A 20836-nucleotide genomic window follows, 5' to 3' on the forward strand; every position below is an offset into this window, starting at 1 on the left:
ATGTTGTTCTCTTTGTCCTTTTTCTCCCCTGTGTCTTCCTTCCTTTCCTCCTCCTGTCGGTTACAAGGACAGTTTCTTCTTAATGGGATGCACAAGCCTGGGGATGTGGTTCTGGGTGGGCTGTTTGAGGTCCACTACTCCTCAGTCTTCCCTGAGCTGTCTTTCACCTCAGAGCCACAGCAGCCTAGATGCCAAGGGTGAGTCTCACACAGATACAGTGGAGAGCAAAGAATTGTGCAGAACAATCTGGTCTGTCCAGAGTATGCAAGGTGAAATTACCATGAAAGAATTGGGCTAAGGCGGGGCTATTTTTTTATTTTATTTTATTTTATTTTTTTTAAGTTAAAAGTATAGATAAAAGTATGATATACTAACATAACATTTCTAGTCAACTATCTTGGTAGCAACACTGGCCCAGCCGTTTTTGTATTTTCTACACATTTCCCACAGTGACATGTTAGTTTTCAGTAGTTAATAGTGACATTTTTGTGTTAGTTTTGACATTCTAGGATTCAGGCATGCTCAGACCATGGCCTTTGCTATTGATGAGATCAACAAGAACTCCAACCTGCTACCTAATGTGACTCTGGGATACAGTCTCTATGATAACTGTGTCACACTTGGAGTTGGATTCCGTGCTGCATTATCGTTGGCCAGTGGCCGAGAGGAGCAGTTTCTATTGGACGAAACTTGTTTAGGGTCCCCTCCAATCCTGGGGATTGTGGGTGATTCTTCCTCAACATGTTCTATTGCCATCTCCAGTGTTCTAGGTTTATACAAAATGCCCATGGTACGTTTCCTATTTTTTCCCCTATTTACCATCAAAGAATGCTTTTGATGTGCTCTATTTTAACTGAATTCATATTTCAAAATAAATAAAAAGCTGAAATAGGTGAAAATGGTTTTGAATGGGTCTACTAACGTGCAGGAAATGCATACTCTGTGTCTCTTACAGGTGAGTTACTTTGCTACATGTTCGTGCCTGAGTAACCGGCAACGGTTCCCATCCTTCTTTAGAACTATCCCAAGTGATGCCTTCCAGGTGAACCTCTATTAGCAAAACAAGAACTTACAAATATGTTGACAGCAGTTAAACATTCCACAGGAAGTATGTGTATGTAAAGAAATCTCTGATTTGCTTCTGTGTATGAAAAGCCATGTGCTTTGTGTGTATCATTAATGGAGCTATATGGTCTCGGATGACAAAGCTGAAAGAGAATAATTAGACCGTGGCCATTGTGGGACTTGTATAGGAGGTTTTCCACTGAAAGAATATTCCAGCCTGAGCACTAATCCTTCCACTCTCTATCTAACTAGGTGCGTGCTATGCTCCAGATTCTAAAGTGGTTTGGCTGGACTTGGGCAGGCCTGCTGGTCAGTGATGATGACTATGGACTCCACGCTGCCCGATCCTTCCAATCTGACCTGGCTCAATCTGGTGGGGGTTGTCTGGCCTACTCAGAGGTTTTGCCCTGGGGCAATGACCCAACTGAATTTAGGAGGATTGTCGATGTGATGAGGAAATCCACGGCTCGCGTGGTCATTGTGTTTGCACATGAGAGCAACATGATTGACCTCATGGAAGAGGTTGGGGTTGAAAGACATTTTAATTTAGGAATATACAATTTTAAAGAAGGTGAATTAATGTATTATATTTTGTTCCTCAAACTGAAAGAAGGCATCATTTTAGTTACAATAACATCTGTCTATTTTTTTTTCATCTAACAAAATTGTCAACAAATGGAAAAAAGAAAAAGTTCTTTGGTCTGAATAGCTGTCCGAATAGACCTCTTCACAACAATGAAGTAAATAATTAATGATAATAACAGTAATTAAATATAATTCTGATGCCAATAACATAATTACTTCCATTGCTTTAACTCCATTGTTACTGAACATAGATTTGATAAAATATGCAGACTCCACTTTGAACTGACATGCATCACCTTAATCTTATAGTAATTTGTTAAACACAGGATTATACCTGTGTTTATAGTATATGGCAATTTGTTATATGCATTTCAGTAGAATAGATATTCAGTAGTACCGCTGAAGTCTGGACTTATATTTGGTATAATACAATCCACAGGTGGTAAAGCAGAATGTGACAGGTCTGCAGTGGATGGCCAGTGAAGCCTGGTCAGCAGGTACTGTGCTCCAGACTCTCCGCTTCATGCCGTACCTGGGAGGCACGCTGGGCATTGCCATCCGTCGAGGAGAGATACCAGGGCTCAGGGACTTCCTGTTAAGAATACGTCCTGACAATGACCCTAACAACAGCTATGGAAATAGCATGGTGAGATTTTGACCTTACAGTCAAATCTGAAATCACAAGAATAGCATATTGTCATTATTTTTGTAAACATTTATTTTTTATTTACAATTTCTCATAATTAGTCTTAATCATCATCTAATTTCTTCAGGTGAGGCAGTTTTGGGAATACACATTTCAGTGTAGATTCGCACCACCACCAGTAGAGTGGGTGGATGCTGGGGGAGCGCTGTGCACTGGACAGGAAGATCTGGGCAATGTGGAGATTAGTATTTCGGATGTGTCAGACCTCAGACCAGAGTACAATGTGTACAAGGCTGTGTATGCCCTGGCATACGCCCTTGATGACATGCTGCAGTGCGTGCCAGGCAGAGGGCCTTTCAGCAGACACAGCTGTGCCAGTTTGCAGAGACTGGAGCCATGGCAGGTGTGATATCAATTTACACTACAGCTGTTTATGTGTCTACATGCTACTGCTATACCATGAGGTACCTGCTGACTGGGGTTTTTCAGAACAGAAAATTTGTTGAATGAAAAAGAATAATGTAACTATGACATCAGTATGCTGAACATGCCAGGATGCCTGCCATTGTCTCTCAGCCTGGCACATTCTCTTTCTCTCTCTCTCTCTCTCTCTCTCTCTCTCTCTCTCTCTCTCTCTCTGTGTCTCACTGTTCATCTTTTTATCTGTCATTTTCTTCTCACCCATTTCTAGCTTGTGTATTACTTGGAAAAAGTTAACTTCACCACAGCATTTGGTGATCAAGTGTCATTTGATGAGAATGGTGATGCCTTACCAATCTACGATGTAATGAACTGGCTGTGGCTCCCTGATGGGAGCACAAAGGTTCAGAGTGTGGGTGTGGTTAAGAAGTCGGCCTCCACAGGTGAAGAGCTCATGCTTGATGAAGACAGAATCTTCTGGAATTTTGAATCCAAAAAGGTCACTTCTGCTCATTCAGCTACCTATTTTGTTGGCCTGTGGAGAACTCATCATGATAGTGTCAAATAGTGTAGAATGACAGTAATAATTCTTATTCTACCTGTAGCCGCCCCGGTCAGTGTGCAGTGACAGCTGCCCCCCAGGTACCCGCATTGCCAGAAGGAAGGGGGAACCTGTGTGCTGCTTTGACTGCATCCCATGTTCTGAGGGAAAGATCAGCAATGAGACTGGTTGGTATATATTACAAAACTGTGTTGCCTAACTTTAGGGATGTACTGTACAGCTGTATCTCCTTAAACAACTACCCTTTTTTGTTAGGCTCCATGGAGTGCACCAGTTGTCCAGAGGACTTCTGGTCCAGCCACCAGCGTGACCACTGTGTCCCTAAGAGAACAGAGTTCCTCTCCTACCATGAGCCCTTGGGTATCTGCTTGACAACCGCCTCATTGCTCGGCACACTTATCTGCAGCATTGTCCTGGGAATCTTCACCTATCATCGTAGCACACCTATGGTACGAGCCAACAACTCAGAACTCAGTTTCCTGCTCTTGCTGTCACTCAAACTATGCTTCTTGTGCTCACTGCTGTTCATTGGCCGTCCCAAGCTATGGACATGTCAGCTGAGACATGCAGCATTTGGGATCAGCTTTGTGCTTTGTGTCTCATGCATCCTGGTGAAAACCATGGTGGTGCTGGCTGTGTTCAAGGCCTCCAAGCCTGGGGGTGGAGCCAGTCTGAAATGGTTTGGTGCTGTACAGCAGAGAGGGACAGTTCTGGCTCTTACTTCCATCCAGGCAGCAATCTGCACAGCGTGGCTTGTCTCTTCCTCACCAGCTCCTCATAAAAACACACAATACCACAATGACAAGATAGTCTTTGAGTGTGTAGTAGGGTCCACAGTTGGTTTTGCAGTGTTACTGGGCTATATTGGCTTACTGGCTATCCTCAGCTTCCTCCTAGCATTTCTGGCAAGGAATCTACCAGACAACTTCAATGAGGCCAAGCTCATCACTTTCAGTATGCTGATCTTCTGTGCCGTGTGGGTGGCCTTTATCCCTGCTTATGTTAACTCCCCAGGAAAATATGCAGATGCGGTGGAGGTATTTGCCATCCTGGCCTCCAGTTTTGGCCTCTTGGTGGCACTGTTTGGACCAAAGTGTTATATAATCCTGCTGAGACCTGAGAGAAACACAAAGAAAGCTATCATGGGTCGAGGCACCAAGACATAAAAGCAGCACTTTAATGTATCAATAAATCTTGCTAATGTCTTTTTCCTTCACTCAACACTGATCTGCTCATGAATGACCCACAAAATACAATTACATACAATCACACTTTTTTAGAATATGCAAAACAAAACAAAACAATGCTCTTGTAACTTTAAAACTGCATCCCATTTGATGAAAGAATAAAACCTGCACCACAAGAAACTAGAGGCAATAATAAAGTATTATAAAGAAAAGTTGGTGAAAATTCAGTCTGTCTCTATCATTGCTTATTTTTGCCTATAATCACATGCTCTTTCATGTCATTCCTTAGCTTCCAGGAGTTTCACAGCTATACTATACTTTATTAATAATAATAACAATAATAATAATAATAATATACAAATTGCTTTACAGAAGTAATAGAAGAAAAATTAATACAAATAAATTGTGTCCAAAAGATTTAAAAAGATACAAATGTGTAATTAAGAAAAAAGAGACAACAAATAAAAAGAATTCAAGACAAATAAATATGAAACATTTACATAAAAGCCAGTCTATAAAAGTGAGTATTAAAGGAACAGTTCACGCAAAAATAGTTCACCCATAGTTCACCCACAGCGAGTTAGCAAGCACTGCTCCGTGTCAGCCTTCTTCAAAACAACAGAAGTGGCTGGGAACAAGTTTTTTAGAGTTACAACTGACTGTTGTTTTGTTTTAATAAGCACCAATGTTTCGGCACAAATGTCTTAATTAGGGCCAAAACGTTGGTCCTTTTTAAAAAACACAGTAAGGGGGTCTTGGTGGCTCGGTGGTCTAAGGCGTGTACCATGTGGGCGTGACGTCCTGGGTTCAAGTCTGGCCCGGGACCTTTGTCGCATGTCATCCCCCTCTCTCTCTAGTCTTTCCTGTCTCTTTCCACTTTCACCTCTCAAATAAAGGCAAAAATGCCCAAAAAATAATATAAAAAAATAAAAAAAACACAGTAAGGGGGTGTCCTGGTGTCGCAGTGGTCTAAGGCACATACTATGTAACCGCAAAATCCTGGTTTCGAATCTAGCCCAGGACCTTTGTCCTTGCATGTCATCCCCCAGTCTTTCTTGACTCTCTCCGCTTTCATCTGTCTAATAAAGTCAAAAATTATCTTTTAAACAAAAACACAGTAAGAAGGTAAAAAGTATGCAACTTTATTTTTCCTTATGTACTAGTTTTCCGTGAATCTGCACCTAGTTAGGTTTTGCGTATGCGTCCACTTTCTAAAATTAGTGCTAGAGATGACAAAAACAAATTTAAAACTGGTATAATCCTGGTTTTGATGGACAGGATGATAAAGGGGAAAATAATATTAATATTAAGTAATATTAACCACCCTTTTGGATGCATAGTATGGGACAATGAAAGCATTTTCTGTAATCACCTTGACCTGCCTGAACACAAAATCCTTCTTTCCATCTGCAGGTCAATACTACAAGGAATCAGTAACTGAGATTTTGCTGCACTGTTGCACTGCACTGTTTTCTTTATGTAACATACAACTACGATTGTGTGTATTGTTTTTCAAGCTTTCTGGTGGTAAAAATAATTTCCCTTAGGGGATCAATAAAGTATTACGATTGAATTCAATTTTGAACTGTTCTTGTATTTTTGAGAACTGGTCTTATATGGTTGCAATAACAGAAATATCTCTGTTATCTCTGTGCCAGACCAAGCAATAACAAATAAGAATAGATTATTCAAACAATAGATTTTGGTGTTGTGAGAATGTTTGAAAGAGGTAGTACATTGTAGTTATACTATTTAAGTACTGTATGGGTTGCCACCATAACCTCATCCTTAAATTAGATGTTGATAGACATCCAAAAATGGCTAAGTATACTGCTACCACCTGCTGGGCATCACACGGTAAAGCCAGTGTACATGTGATTAGAAACTTCACATGCTTATGGCTGATTCACAGCTCTGCATTGTGCATGTTACAAGGAGTTTGCAGGCTTTGCGTGAGGCCACATGAAGAGCATTTTGTGCACCTTCCCAAAATTGCACCTACAGACAACACTGGTTGTCTGTCAAAAGTAGAGAAATGTATTGGTCAGTGATGTATGCATTCTTTGCAACTTAACGTGTGAAAAAACACTACACCTGGCCCATTTGAAAGCCTAACAAAAAGAATGAAGGGGAGTAGACTGCCACTCAAATCCACTCAGATCTCACGTTAAAGCTCATTCATCCAGGCCAAATGTGTTGGTAATGATATTATGACTTTTGTTGAAGTATATCACACAATCCATGACCTGCAGTTGGTTAAATAGTTGCTAATTTGGCCTTGATGAAATATTAGCTTATGTGCAAACATTAATCCTGACATTCTGCATCAAAGGATGGACAAAATTCATCATTTTGATTTGAAGAATAGCTTCCTAATGTTAGGCACTGCCCATGCTTCTTCACCTGCCACACTGAGTGGTGTGGAACATTAAACAATGATGCAAGTCGGCAAAGGTGATGACACAGCACTGTCTATAAAATGAAGTGACTGTGCATAAAGATTAGAAACAGGGGTAAACAGAGGAGGGCAGACATGGGGGCATTTTTTGACACATACCTGTTCTTGTGTGTGTACCTGATCTTGATGTTGTTCTCTTTGTCCAACTTTTTCTACCCTGTGTCTTCCTCCCTTTCCTCCTGTCAGTTACAGGGACAATTTCTTCTTAATGGGATGCACAAGGATGGGGATGTGGTTCTGGGTGGGCTGTTTGAGGTCCACTACTCCTCTGTCTTCCCTGAGCTGTCTTTCACCTCTGAGCCACAGCAGCCCAGATGCCAAGGGTGAGTCTCACACAGATACAGCAGAGAGCAAAAAAATGTGCAGAACAATCTTGTCTGTCCAGAATATTCAAGATATTCAGAAATGACCATGAAAGAACTGGACTGGGTGGGCTTTTGTGATTTGTTGAAATATAACTTTGCATGACATGGACTGAGGGAAAAGTTGTTGTTTTTTCACAATTAAAATTATAGATATAGAAAAGTATGGTATACTAATATAAGATTTCTGGTTAGCTAGCTTGTTAGCAACAAACAACCAGGTTTTTATAGTTTTTGTATATTTCTACACAGTTCCCACAGTGATTGTTATTTTCCAGTAGTTAATAGTGACATTTTTGTGTTAGTTTTGACATTCTAGGGTTCAGGCATGCTCAGACCATGGCCTTTGCTATTGATGAGATCAACAGGAACTCCAACCTGCTACCGAATGTGACTCTGGGATACAGTCTCTATGATAACTGTGCCACACTTGGAGTTGCATTCCGTGCTTCATTGTCGTTGGCCAGTGGTCGAGAGGAGCAGTTTCTGTTGGACGAGACTTGTTTAGGGTCCCCTCCAGTCCTAGGGATTGTGGGTGATTCCTACTCAACATTTTCTATTGCCATGTCCAGTGTCCTAGGTTTATACAAAGTGCCCATAGTAAGTTTCCAATCTTTTATCTCTATCTATTTACCATCAGACAAGGCTTTTGATGTGCTCTATTTTGATTGAATTTCATATTGAAAAAATTAATAACAAACTGAAATATGTAAAAATGTTTTTGAATGGGTCTACTGACATACTCTGTGTGCATACTCTATGTCTCTCACAGGTGAGTTACTTTGCCACATGCTCCTGCCTGAGTGACCGGCAACGGTTCCCATCCTTCTTTAGAACAATCCCAAGTGATTCCTTCCAGGTGAACCTCTATTAGCAAAACAACAACTTACAAATATGTTGACAGCAGCAGGAAGTTGCCAGCACAGTTTGTAAAGAAATCTCTCCAATTAATTAAACTGATTTGATTCTGTGTATGAAAAGCCATGTGCTTTGTGTGTGTCATTAATGGAGCTATATGGTCTCAGATGACACAGCTGAAAGAGAATGATTAGACCGTGGCCATTGTGAGACTTGTATAGGAGGTTTTCCACTGAAAGAATATTCCAGCCGGAGCTCTAATCCTTCCACTCTCTATCCAACTAGGTGCGTGCTATGCTCCAGATTCTAAAGTGGTTTGGCTGGACTTGGGCGGGCCTGCTGGTCAGTGATGATGACTATGGACTCCACGCTGCCCGATCCTTCCAATCTGACCTGGCTCAGTCTGGTGGGGGTTGTCTGGCCTACTCAGAGGTTTTGCCCTGGGGCAATGACCCAACTGAACTTAGGAGGATCGTCGATATGATGAGGAAATCCACAGCTCGCGTGGTCATTGTGTTTGCACATGAGAGCCACATGATTCACCTCATGGAAGAGGTTGGGGTTAAAATAGAGGGTTAAATTTAACTTAAACTGAAAACTACAAGGGACATTTGTTATATGCATTTCAGTAGAATAGATAATACTTATTAGTGGCAGTTAAGTCTAGACATATGTGTATATATGGCATAATACAATCCACAGGTGATAAAGCAGAATGTGACAGGTCTGCAGTGGATGGCCAGTGAAGCCTGGACAGCAGCTGCTGTGCTCCAGACCCCTCGCCTCATGCCGTACCTGGGAGGCACGCTGGGCATTGCCATTCATCGAGGAGAGATACCAGGGCTCAGGGACTTCCTGTTAAGAATACGACCTGACAATGACCCTAACAACAGCTATGGAAATAGCATAGTGATTATGTTTTACTTCACTTTATAATCTGATCAACATTGAGTAACTTATCACATGATCCTTATTATATTAATTTTCAGTATCTTTCTTCAGGTGAAGCAGTTTTGGGAATACACATTTCAGTGTAGATTCGGACCACCTTCAGCAGGGCGGGTGGATGCTGGGGGAGCGCTGTGCACTGGACAGGAAGATCTGGGAAATGTGGAGACTGGCTTTTTGGATGTGTCAGAACTCAGGCCAGAATACAATGTGTACAAGGCTGTGTATGCCCTGGCGTACGCCCTTGATGACATGCTGCAGTGTGTGCCAGGCAGAGGGCCTTTCAGTGGGCACAGCTGTGCCAATTTGCAGAGACTGGAGCCATGGCAGGTGAGATATCAATTTACAGTACACCTGTTTATGTTTCTAAATCCCGTGCTACACCATGAGGTACCCACCCAATGGGGTTTTTCAGTGCAGAACATTTGTGGAAAAAAAACAACACATGACACCAGTATCCTGAAAATGCCAGACTATTAACCTCATTATTTGTTGTGTTTGAGTGAGTAGGAATAAGGAAAATACTATCCAGGAAGTAGCAGAGTGAGATAATTTTCCACTGTGGTTTGTGACAGTGATTATGGTTATGTTAACCGATCTGAGAAAACAAAATATGGTTGTGCATCATTGTGTGCATCAAAGTTAGAAAGTTGAAATGTTCATGTCTTGCATGAACTTAATTTGAATAGTATGATTAATAGTATGAATAGTATGATTAAATCTAACAAGGTTAGCACACAGAAAATTTTGTATCGCTAGTTATGTACAGAGTACACTTTTTGGATACAGTCTTTCTCTGTCTCACTGTTTATCTCTTTCTTTGTTTCTTTTCTCACCTATTTCTAGCTTGTGCATTATTTGGAAAAGGTCAACTTCACCACAGCATTTGGTGATCAGGTGTCATTTGATGAGAATGGTGATGCCTTACCAATCTATGATGTTATGAACTGGCTGTGGCTCCCTGATGGGAGCACAAAGGTTCAGAGTGTGGGTGTGGTTAAGAAGTCAGCCTCCACCGGTGAAGAGCTCACACTTGATGAAGACAGAATCTTCTGGAATTTTGAATCCAAAAAGGTCACTTCTGCTTATCAGCTACCTATTTTGTTGGCCTGTGGAGAACTCATCAAAATAGTGTCAAATACTGAATGACGGTGATAATTTTTACTCTCCCTGTAGCCACCCCGGTCAGTGTGCAGTGAGAGTTGTCCCCCAGGCACCCGAATTGCCAGAAGGAAGGGGGAACCTGTGTGCTGTTTCGACTGCGTACCATGCTCTGACGGGAAGATCAGCAATGAGACTGGTTGGTGTACATTATAAAATAATGTAGTTCATCTTCAGGGATGTAATATACATACAGTATGTATCTCAACACCTGCCCCTTTTTGTTAGACTCCATGGAGTGCAACAGTTGTCCAGAGGACTTCTGGTCCAGCCACCAGCGTGACCACTGTGTCCCTAAGAGAACAGAGTTCCTCTCCTACCATGAGCCCTTGGGTATCTGCTTGACAACTGCCTCATTGCTCGGCACAGTTATCTGCACCATTGTCCTGGGAATCTTCACCTATCATCGCAGCACACCTATGGTACGAGCAAACAACTCAGAACTCAGCTTCCTGCTCTTGCTGTCACTCAAACTATGTTTCTTGTGCTCACTGTTGTTCATTGGCCGTCCCAAGCTATGGACATGCCAGCTGAGGCATGCAGCGTTTGGGATCAGCTTTGTCCTTTGTGTCTCATGTATCCTGGTGAAAACTATGGTGGTGCTGGCTGTGTTCAAGGCCTCCAAGCCTGGGGGTGGAGCCAGTCTGAAGTGGTTTGGTGCTGTACAGCAGAGAGGGACAGTTCTGGCTCTTACTTCCATCCAGGCAGCAGTCTGCACAACCTGGCTTGTCTCTTCCTCACCAGCTCCTCATAAAAACACACAATACCACAATGACAAGATAGTCTATGAGTGTATAGTAGGATCCACAGTTGGTTTTGCAGTGTTACTGGCCTATATTGGTTTCCTGGCTATCCTTAGCTTCCTCCTAGCATTTCTGGCAAGGAATCTTCCAGACAACTTCAATGAGGCCAAGCTCATCACTTTCAGCATGCTGATCTTCTGTGCCGTGTGGGTGGCCTTTATCCCTGCTTATGTCAACTCCCCAGGAAAATATGCAGATGCGGTGGAGGTATTTGCCATCCTGGCCTCCAGTTTTGGCCTCTTGGTGGCACTGTTTGGACCAAAGTGTTATATAATCCTACTGAGGCCTGAGAGAAACACTAAGAAAGCTATCATGGGTCGAGGCACCAAGACATAAAAGCAGCACTTCAATGTATCAATAAATCTTGTCAATGTCTCTTTCCTTCACTCAACACTGATCTGCTCATGAATTACCTACATATAAAATACAATTACATGCAATCACTCAGTTTTAGAATACGTAAAACAAAACTAAACCAAATAATGCTTTTGTAACTTTAAAACTTTATCCTGCACCAGAATAAACTAGAAGCAATAATAATGTATAACATTGAAAAATTGGTGATAAAATTGAGTCTCCCCCCATCATTGCTTATTTTTGCCTTATCATGGTGACAGCCACACCACAGTTTATTATTATTGTTAGTATTATAATTATAATTATATATAAAGTATATATATATACTGTGTATATATATATATATATATATATATATATATATATATATATATATATAAATGCACATATATTACAAAGTGCTAATAAAAAGTCTACAAAACAAATTGAAAGGAAACATTTACATAAAATCCAGTCTACAGTCTATAAAAGAGTTGAATCTCTTAAGAAGTGATTTAAAAGATAATACTGATTTGGCTAACCTGAGTTCCTCTGGCAGGCTGTTCCATTATCTCTTCCATTATCACAAATGCTCTGCACGAGGATCTCAGGTTGCGTTCATGGGGGGTTAAAAGGTATATAGCTAGAGGCCAGACTATGCTGAGGTTTGAAAGTGATTAGTAAAATCTTGAAATCAATTCTAAAACCGATGGGCAGCCACCAACTCTCACTATTTCTGCGTATCATGGCGCCGTTGTGCGGTCCGGGGCTACCAGAATGACTGACAGTCTCTCCAGCCTCACTCTCACTCCAGCAGGAGGGAAATGAGGTGGATGGGAGGGAAAGCATACAATACCTTTCTTGGCCATGGCGCGTGTCCGACCGCGTCCACCCCCAATGGGGGAGCGTCTCGAGGAAACAGGGAGAACCATAGCGGACAGTGGGTGTTTTGCCTTGTGGCAAACATGTCCACTTCTGCCCTCCAGAATTGGGACCAAACCTGGTCCACAATCTCGGGATGTAACCTCGATTCGTCCTCTAGGGGCCCGCCCCTCAACTAGAGGTCAGCCACTGTGTTTTCCAGGCCTGGAATGTACAGCGCTTTGATAGAACAGAGGTGTTCTGTGGCCCATCACCACAGGTTCTCTGCGGCCCTCAACAAAGGTGCGGATCGAATGCCGCCCTGTCTGTTTATATAGGTCACTGTCGACCGGTTGTCTGTCCTCACTAGCACATCTTTCCCTTGTAACAGAGGTGTGATGTGCTGCAGGACCAGCATGATCGCGGTCAGTTCCAGCAGGTCGATGAGGCAGTCTTCCCCTGAAGGCCACACACCACCTACTGCCTGCCCCCCAGGCAGGTCCTCCCCATCCCGTCAGGGAGACACGTAGGAGGTTACTCTCCCCAACGGTGTCGCTGTCGCCAGTATTCGGGGGTTTCCCCAATATGCCAGTTCTCCCGTGTCAAGGGTCCAAACGCAGCCTGACAAACCATCTCTGTAGGCGTCTCATATGGAGCAGTCCCAGCAGAACCATCGGGTGGGCTGGTGCCATGAGACCCAGGAGATGCATGACGGTTAAAGCAGTCACCTTTCAGATCTGTCTCGCCCACCAAACCGCCACCACTACAGCCGCCTGTCTGGGTTCAGTTCAGGTGCAGTGTGGCCGAGCCAAGCTGCACTCCCCGGGTGTGCTCTTTTTCCAATTAATGGCAAAACCTAACTTGGTTAGGTGCTGCACCAATTGTACTGTGTGGAACATAGCCCATTCTTTTGAACGTAGAAGACCCGTATTCCCTGTCGGCGCAACGATTTGAGCGCCGTGTCCACACACTCGAGAAGGTGCAGGGAGCCAGAGAGTAGCCTAACGGTAGTCTGTTGTACTCGTAGGCTACTCCCTGAAAGGCAAAACGCAGGAATTTCCTGTGTCTCGGCACCACTGGGACATTAAAGTACACGTCTTTCAAATCCACTGTGGTGAACCAATCGCCCGGCTGTACCAATTACAGCATCTTTTTTACTGTAAGCATGCAGTAAAAGTGAGTGATTCATGTGTTGAGCGGAGATCTAGAATAGGTCTCATATCTCCAGTTTTCTAGAACAGATACCTCTCTCCCGGTCTTCCTGAGAAATCACAGAAATTGCCTCCTGGAGCAGTTCCTATATCTCCCTGGAGAAGGTGTCCATGCCTTCCTGAGAAGCCATGATTGACGCCTGTGAATGGGGGTGACATGCACTGAACTGGAGTGAATAACCTAGTCGTGGCATCCTGTCCACACAATGTCTCTGCCACTCCTGATAAAATTCTGTCAGGGGGCGGGCAGTCAGCTATAGGGAAAATGCTAGATATTCTCCATACGCTGTCTCGGCCCTCACCACCGCCAAACTGCCCAATATGGGTAGAACAACCCAGACTGCAGGCTGCAGCCAGTATCTGGGATAAATCAAGCCTGCTGTCTGCAAGACAAAGCGGTGGGCTTCAATCTCTGTCGGGCCGGCTGTCTCGGCCGAAAGGCCCATTGGGGACCGAAGGGGACAGGGTTTGGAAGACCTGGCAGCCAATGAATGCCCTGTCGGTGTCTGCGGCCCGCCTCCGCTGTCACATAGCTGTTCTCTGATACCGCCTCTGTAGCGGTGCCAGCGTTAGTAACAGAGATCGGCGGCCTCAACCTTGTCTGCAATGGACAGTTCCCCTCCTGCGTCCGCCTTTCGCCTCGTAGCGGAGGCGTCATTAAAGGAAAACGTCATTCTCACCGCTGATAGACTGTCCCCACCTACGTGCGCTTGCCTCAGTGCGGCGGTAGCGATGACATCATCAGAACGGCCCAATGAGCAAGATAGTGAAGTAATTTGAAACTCGCTCGCTCTAGCTCAACAGCAACCGGCCTCAGAGAAATCAAGCCCACCGTCTGCCAGCCGGCTGAGCATCTAGGCAGACATCTCTCTGTCTCTCACAGAGAAGCTGTCGTCTCGAATACAGCCGCAGCTTGAGCCGGGAAGGAGCCCGCTCTGCCCCCGAAGAGCCCCTGCTAACCGAGCCCGGGTCCCTGTAGCTAAATGAAACATCGCTCTGACACAGAGCGCTGTCTTGACATTTCTGTCCCGTTGTTCCATGAAACAACTGGGCGGTGTTATGTTACCAAGACCAGCTGCCGTCACACTCCCGCTCAAGAGAGTGAAGGGAGTGGGGTTACGTAACAACCGATTCGCCCGCCGCTCCATCGTTTCCCCAGTATACGGAGGCGACAGAGGGTCGGCAGCTGTGAAAACTCTCCCGGCTTTGCCCTGTTGTCCTGTAGGACGTCAGGGCGGTTTCATGTTACTAAGACCAACCACCGCCACACATAAGCTCGTGAGAGCCCGGGGCGGGGGGTTACGTAACAACTGATCAGCCTGCCGCTCCATTGTTTACCCAGAATGGGAAACAGAGGGCGGGCAGCCATGACATGTTATATTGCAATAACAACATTACAATATTACAACATAACAATATTATTACTCACAGTTGGCGGGAGCCAGGAAGATGGACGCTCCAAAGAGTCCAGATCCAACTCGTCAACCGAAAGGGAGGTCTTACCTGCTGTGATGTTCGACAGAGATACACCCAACAGACCCAGGTTGTTGGCCATCGCCGTTGACTGAGCCACCAAGTGGAAAAAATATCCCTCGGCTGTGGGGGAGTAGGCAGAGTGGCTCCAGCCACGACGCCTGCACACTCTCCCACACTTCATCCAGGGCGAGGGCAACGAAGACTGATCTGGTCTCCATCGCCAGCTGGTACGCACCCTGGTCCAGCCGATCATGGTGTGAGGGTTCGGGGGGCGGCAGCTGTATCCTAATCTTCTCAACAGAAAAAACAAAGGCATAGGAGGTAGCTGAGCGGAGATGGAGAGATGTAGTCCTCGTTGTCTTCCTGCAGTATCGGCGCCTCCTCCACCCCCTGGGTCTAGGAAGCAATCCGGCGGCGGGGAAATCGTGACTGGAGCAGAAGAGCAGGGCTCGGGTTGTTGTGTAGTGGAAGCTTCGTCTTAATGACCAGAACGGGTTTCGTTCAAACTGAACATTTATTCTCCAACATGCTGCAGTTTTACAGAAAGGGGAGAAACAGCGGACCTTGCATCCAACATCTTGAACACACACACAACCGACAAAGCCTAGGGCAGCTATTTCCTTGAAACTTCAAAATAAAAGCATCTCTGTCTGTAGCTTGAAACAAGGTATTTCAAAGTAAATAAATCCATAGTAACATTGAATAATTACCATTACCAGGTTTTGCATGACGTGTCACATTTACTGTAAATACTATAACTGTAAATAGTACATCTTTTACATTTCTTGATATACAGTTTAAACTAAACATTAATTGCCTTATTTAATTACTTAAATCAAACAATTCACAACATTCTCCCGCCCGATGAACAACTGTTCATCACTACTCAGTCCATCTCTTTAACTAATCTCTAAAGGATATGTCAACTGAACAGGTCTCTTCAACAAACTGCCCGTAGTAGTACGAACAATACAGGAACGAATGAGTCCATCTCTCCCTGGAAACAGTTCTGTTATCCTGCCCATTTTCCAGGTCTGCCTGGGTATGTTGTCCTCTCCGATCAGGACGACATCTCCCACCTTCAGCACAGTGGGTACAGGTGTCTCACACTTGTGAGCTGATTTCAAGTCCATCAGGTAGTCCTTCCTCCAGCTGTTCCAAAAGCTGGTTAAGAGTCTCTGCCGGTACCTCCATCTCCGGCCCATGTCCTCTCAGCTCACATTGGTTGCCTGAGATGGTGGAAGCATAGTCTTTGGTGGTAGAGAAGTTAGTCTTTTCCCAACCAGGAAATGAGAGGGTGTAAGTGGCTGCGGCTCTGATGCGTCACTGTCGACATAAGAGAGAGGCCTGGAGTTTAACACAGCTTCTACCTCAGCAAGCATGGTTGTTAGTTCCTCAAAGTTTAGTGAAGCCTTCCCCAGGATCCTCTTTAGACATGCTTTTACAGATCTCACAAGTCTCTCCCAGAAGCCACCCCACCAAGCAGCTCGCTCAGCAATAAACTTCCAGGTGATCCCTTTGCCAGTGAAAAACTCTGCAAGCTCTGATCCTCTGATTGACTTCCACAGTTCTTTCAGATCTTGGTCTGCTCTTTTAAATGTTTTCAGTAGTTTGATCTGAGACTAGCTCTAAATGCACTGCCCTGGTGACAGCACGTGCAAGCAAGTGAAAAGTGCAATATATGCCTTAGACTGACTACTAGACTTGACATATAATGGCCCTGCAAAATCTACCCCAGTAACTTCAAAGGGTGGGGACTCAGTAACTCTGTCCCTGGGTAGTGGAGCTGTGACTTGCTGTGCTGATTTCACTTTCAGTCACCTACAAATGTGGCAATGTGAAACCGTTTTCTTCACTAGCTGTCTCCCCTTTAAAACCCAGTATCTTTCCCTCATCTGCACTAGAGTATCTCTGACCCCAGAATGCATCACTCTCTCATGACAGTACTGAACTAGTAACTCAGAGTATCTGTGTTTTGTAGGTAGCCCCCATGGGTGTTGCTTCCTGAAACTAAGATCTGAGTGTTGTAGCCTGCCTCCTACACTAATAAGGCTATTTTCATCCAAGAATGGTTTCAAGTCTTTGATATTTGACTCTCTCTTAATATCTTGTCCAGATTTCAGCTGACTGATTTCTTGGTTGAAACTATGCTCTTGTGTCACCTTCACCCAATACACTTCTGCTGCAGTGAGCTCCTCTGCAGTTAGCTCTCCCTGAGTCTTTTGACTAGAGCGGGCATTAGCTATGAACCTTTTCACCCACGCAGTTATTCTCAGCACTGTTTTCAACCTGCTGTACTTCTCTAGGTCTAATAGTGGCTCAGCTTGTTCAGTGCTGGTAAACTGTACTACAGCCCAGTAAGCTCAGTGTTCATCTCATGTGCAACACAGTCCTTATCAACACTCTCTGCATCATCAGTTGATGACAGTGAAATAGGTCCGCTCCACCACAGCTGGCTCTGGATGAGGGTTTCGACGCTCTGACCTCTGGTTGGTAAATCAGCAGGATTGGTTTTGCCGCTGCAGTGAGACCACAACTCTGGATCTGTGAGACCTTGTATTTCAGTCACTCTGTTTGCCACAAATGGCTTCCACCTTTGTGCTGTGCTGCGTATCCAATGAAGAACAATCATTGAATCTGTCCACATGTTAAGCTGATTTCTTTCCATGTTCAGTGGATCGAGAAGATTGTTCCCTAACCTTGCTCCAATCAGTGCACCCATCAGCTCCAAGCATGGTAAAGTCATTTTTTTAATGGGGCCACCTTTGACTTGAATGCTACAAAACTTGTCACAACTTCTCCTCCCTTATTCCATCCTTGCAGATAGGCAACAGCGCTGTGCCCTTTCACTAGCATCGCAGAAAACATGCAGTTTAATTGTCTGTGAGTTTGGTACCATCTCGAAATGGCCACCAGGTGGAGCTTCGTCAGCTCTGCACACCACTGATCCCATTTTTCAGCCAAGTCTGGCGGGAGCTGCTCATCCCAACTGATTTCCCTCTCCAACAGTTCTTGAAACAGACATTTTACTCGTATGGTGAATGGAGTCAGGAACCCAATGGGATCAAAGATACGAGCTGATGTCTGCAGCACATTTCTCTTTGTGTTTTCTTTGCCCTTCAAAATGTCTAATAGTCCCTTCAGATCAAACACAAAGTCATCCTTCTCTGGTCTCCATACTAACCCTAACACTTTCAGCACATTTCCAACAGTGTCTGTTTCGGTTGCATGCTCCACTCCATTTTCTGTCCACTTGGCTCTCAGATCTGGTGAATTTGTCACCCATTTGCACAGGTTCATGCCTGCATGGGACAGAATCTCCTTTGCTGTTGTGGTAACTGAAAGGGCCTCATCCACATCACCTGAGCTGGAAATAAAATCATTGACATAGAGAGACTCTCTCAGTGCCTCCACTGTCCTAGACTGCTCTGGTTCATACTGCTTGATATGTTTTCTTATTGTTGCAGCTAACAGGAACGGGCTGGGTGAGACTCCAAATACCACTCTACTCATTCTCATGATGCATAGCTCATTTTCACAGTCTTTGGTTGGAGGTCCATGTAGCCACAGGAACCTAACAGCATCTTTATCCTTTTCTGCTAGAGCTATCTGCAAGAAAGCCTTGGTAATATCTGCAGTAAAGGCTATCTGGTGGAGTCTGAATTTGATTAGCACATCTAACAGATTTGGGTTAAGGTTTGGCCCGGTCAGAAAACAGTCATTTAGGGATAGGCAGCCCTCCTCGTGTGATGATGCATCAAATACTACTCTCTTTTAGTAGTGTCTCGCAGAGAGGAGACAGAAGTCAGCAAGAACAACTGAGCATGTCGCCACCTGGGCATCGATCATCCTCTTCGCTTGGGTGGGAGGGCCGGTAGCCAGAGACTTACAACAGGGGCTGGCGGTCAGGGCCCAATAGGGGCGTTGCTGCAGCCTGCCTCACTGTCATCACATTCCAACTGCAGCTCCGTCACTTGGTGGGGGGCCGGAGGCTTATGACAGGGGCCAACGGGAAGGCCCCAATAGGGGTGTTGCCGCAGCCTGCCTCTCAATCTTCACATAATTTCAGCTCAGGCAGTGGAAATGGTTCCGGCGCTGCCGAAACCTCACATCTTTCCTAAAGCTTGTTGTCAAATTCGGCCCAAGTAATGGCGGAATCTATGCAAGCGAGTAAACGTTTTCAACTAGTAAACTTGCTACCTACCTCTTCACTTGTCATTGTGGGACATGTAATCTTCAGCGGGTGAAAAATCTGGCAAAGTGAGACTGGTAACCAGCGATATTTCTCCGTAGGCACGTTTATTTAAGCCATTAGCCTATATGCACGGTTTGTCCTTAAGGGCTGCCGTCGCCTAGTAGCTTTGCTGTGTGTGTTTACAAAATGTGTTGCGGTTTCTGTCACCCTCTAGTGGTCAGAAAAAATCACTTAATGTAGCTTTAAGGGTTGATTGATCAAGGCTTGGTTTACTACGATATGGTGTGCTGCATGTGTAAAACTGGAAGGAAAAGTACCAGTGACCAGAGAACTGTTTATAATTGATAAAATATGAAAAATATAAAAAACCATACGTAAAAAAACATAAGTACTGACTATAGTATGGGGTGCCAAAAGTAACAAAAACTATATTTCCAGGTGCAAATTTCCATTATTTAGCTAAATATAATAAATACTTTTATATTTGATAAATGTCTAAACCATTTCTCAACATTTCTTTAACATGGAAATTTTCTTAAATTTAATAAATGGTCAATTATTTCATAAAATGTAACAAATGCGTGAAAAGTTTTTCCACAATTAAAAATGTTTGATTTTTTTCCAGCATTTAACAAATATGTGACAAGTTTTTTTTCTATAAATGTTGGATTTTTCCCCCAAAATGTAACAAATGAAGTGAAAAGGTTTCACATATTTATGAAATGTTTGAATTATTTCTATTTTAACATACAAGTGATATAGTTGCATTACAGTGCTGCTACAGCCCTGGGTGGGTCTTTTTAACCCAAAAGTGGACATTTTTGTTGTGAGCACATGATGTTATTTTACGGTTTAACAATACACTATTTCTGCCTTTTATGTTTTGAATTAGCTTAGTCACTGTACTCCAAGACTTCAATTTATATAATAATTGAATGTCAAATAGCCAGACTATTATGCAAAAATACTCAACAGCAAATCTGGTAGGTCAAAAGGAGCTTGAGATACTCCTGGCTCACTTTCAGCTAATGGCCTACTATCTCCAGTCTCCAGTAGGGTGTTAATGATTAATTGACAATCGATTACCGATAAGAATTTGATTGATCAAGCATATATAAACAGACAATGTAGGCGATGTGCTATTTCTAATTTTTTCGCTGAAATAATTTGCCACCACTAGGGCACAATTTAACTTTCACTGCTTAGAGGAAGAGGGAAGCCAAGAAAGCAGGTGAAACCTAGTCCAGTGTAGGAGCATTACACCTGAAACGACAGTGTTCATTGTAAACATTGTAATACAATGTTGAAATACAGCATGTCTACAAGCACAATGTCAGGGAATGCAGGAAGATTCCCTAGGCTGGCAAAGTTGGCGCGACAGTATGCATCCCCGGGACATCTGTTCCATCGGACCGTGTGTTTCACCCCGTATATGAACTGTATATTTTGCTATTTTACCTGTTTTTGATCAATATGTAAAATCTCCTTTAAACAGCAGTTACTTTAGCAAAATGCCAAATAGGAACTATTAACTAACAAATAGGTACCATTTTCTTTGGCTGTCTTTTTTATTTGGCTTTAATTAAGTTAGAGCTCCCAACAGGGGAGCAACAAGGGGTCTCCAGTGGATGTCAACAGATTTTCAGCACAGGCCTAACTTTAAACAAGGAGTACACTTAATTTAAACGATTAATCATTTTTG

At 43.8% G+C, this 20836-nt stretch overlaps 2 protein-coding genes across 2 annotated transcripts; both read left to right on the forward strand.

Annotated features, from left to right (window-relative positions):
• On the forward strand, positions 1-4444 carry LOC139930606 (extracellular calcium-sensing receptor-like). Its single transcript, XM_071923826.2, has 9 exons — positions 1-197; positions 496-790; positions 956-1042; positions 1318-1587; positions 2090-2296; positions 2424-2699; positions 2988-3215; positions 3322-3445; positions 3534-4444. Exons 1-9 carry the CDS (start codon positions 1-3, stop codon positions 4442-4444), a joined length of 2595 nt encoding a protein of 864 aa, XP_071779927.2.
• Positions 4445-7121: 2677 nt separating this feature from the next.
• Positions 7122-11391, forward strand: LOC139930605 (extracellular calcium-sensing receptor-like). Its single transcript, XM_071923824.2, has 9 exons — positions 7122-7246; positions 7591-7885; positions 8058-8144; positions 8429-8698; positions 8846-9052; positions 9146-9421; positions 9938-10165; positions 10268-10391; positions 10481-11391. Exons 1-9 carry the CDS (start codon positions 7137-7139, stop codon positions 11389-11391), a joined length of 2508 nt encoding a protein of 835 aa, XP_071779925.1. The 5' UTR covers positions 7122-7136.
• Positions 11392-20836: the final 9445 nt, after the last annotated feature.

The sequence above is a fragment of the Centroberyx gerrardi genome, chromosome 6 (assembly GCF_048128805.1).
Source record: "Centroberyx gerrardi isolate f3 chromosome 6, fCenGer3.hap1.cur.20231027, whole genome shotgun sequence".
Lineage (NCBI taxonomy): Eukaryota > Metazoa > Chordata > Actinopteri > Beryciformes > Berycidae > Centroberyx > Centroberyx gerrardi.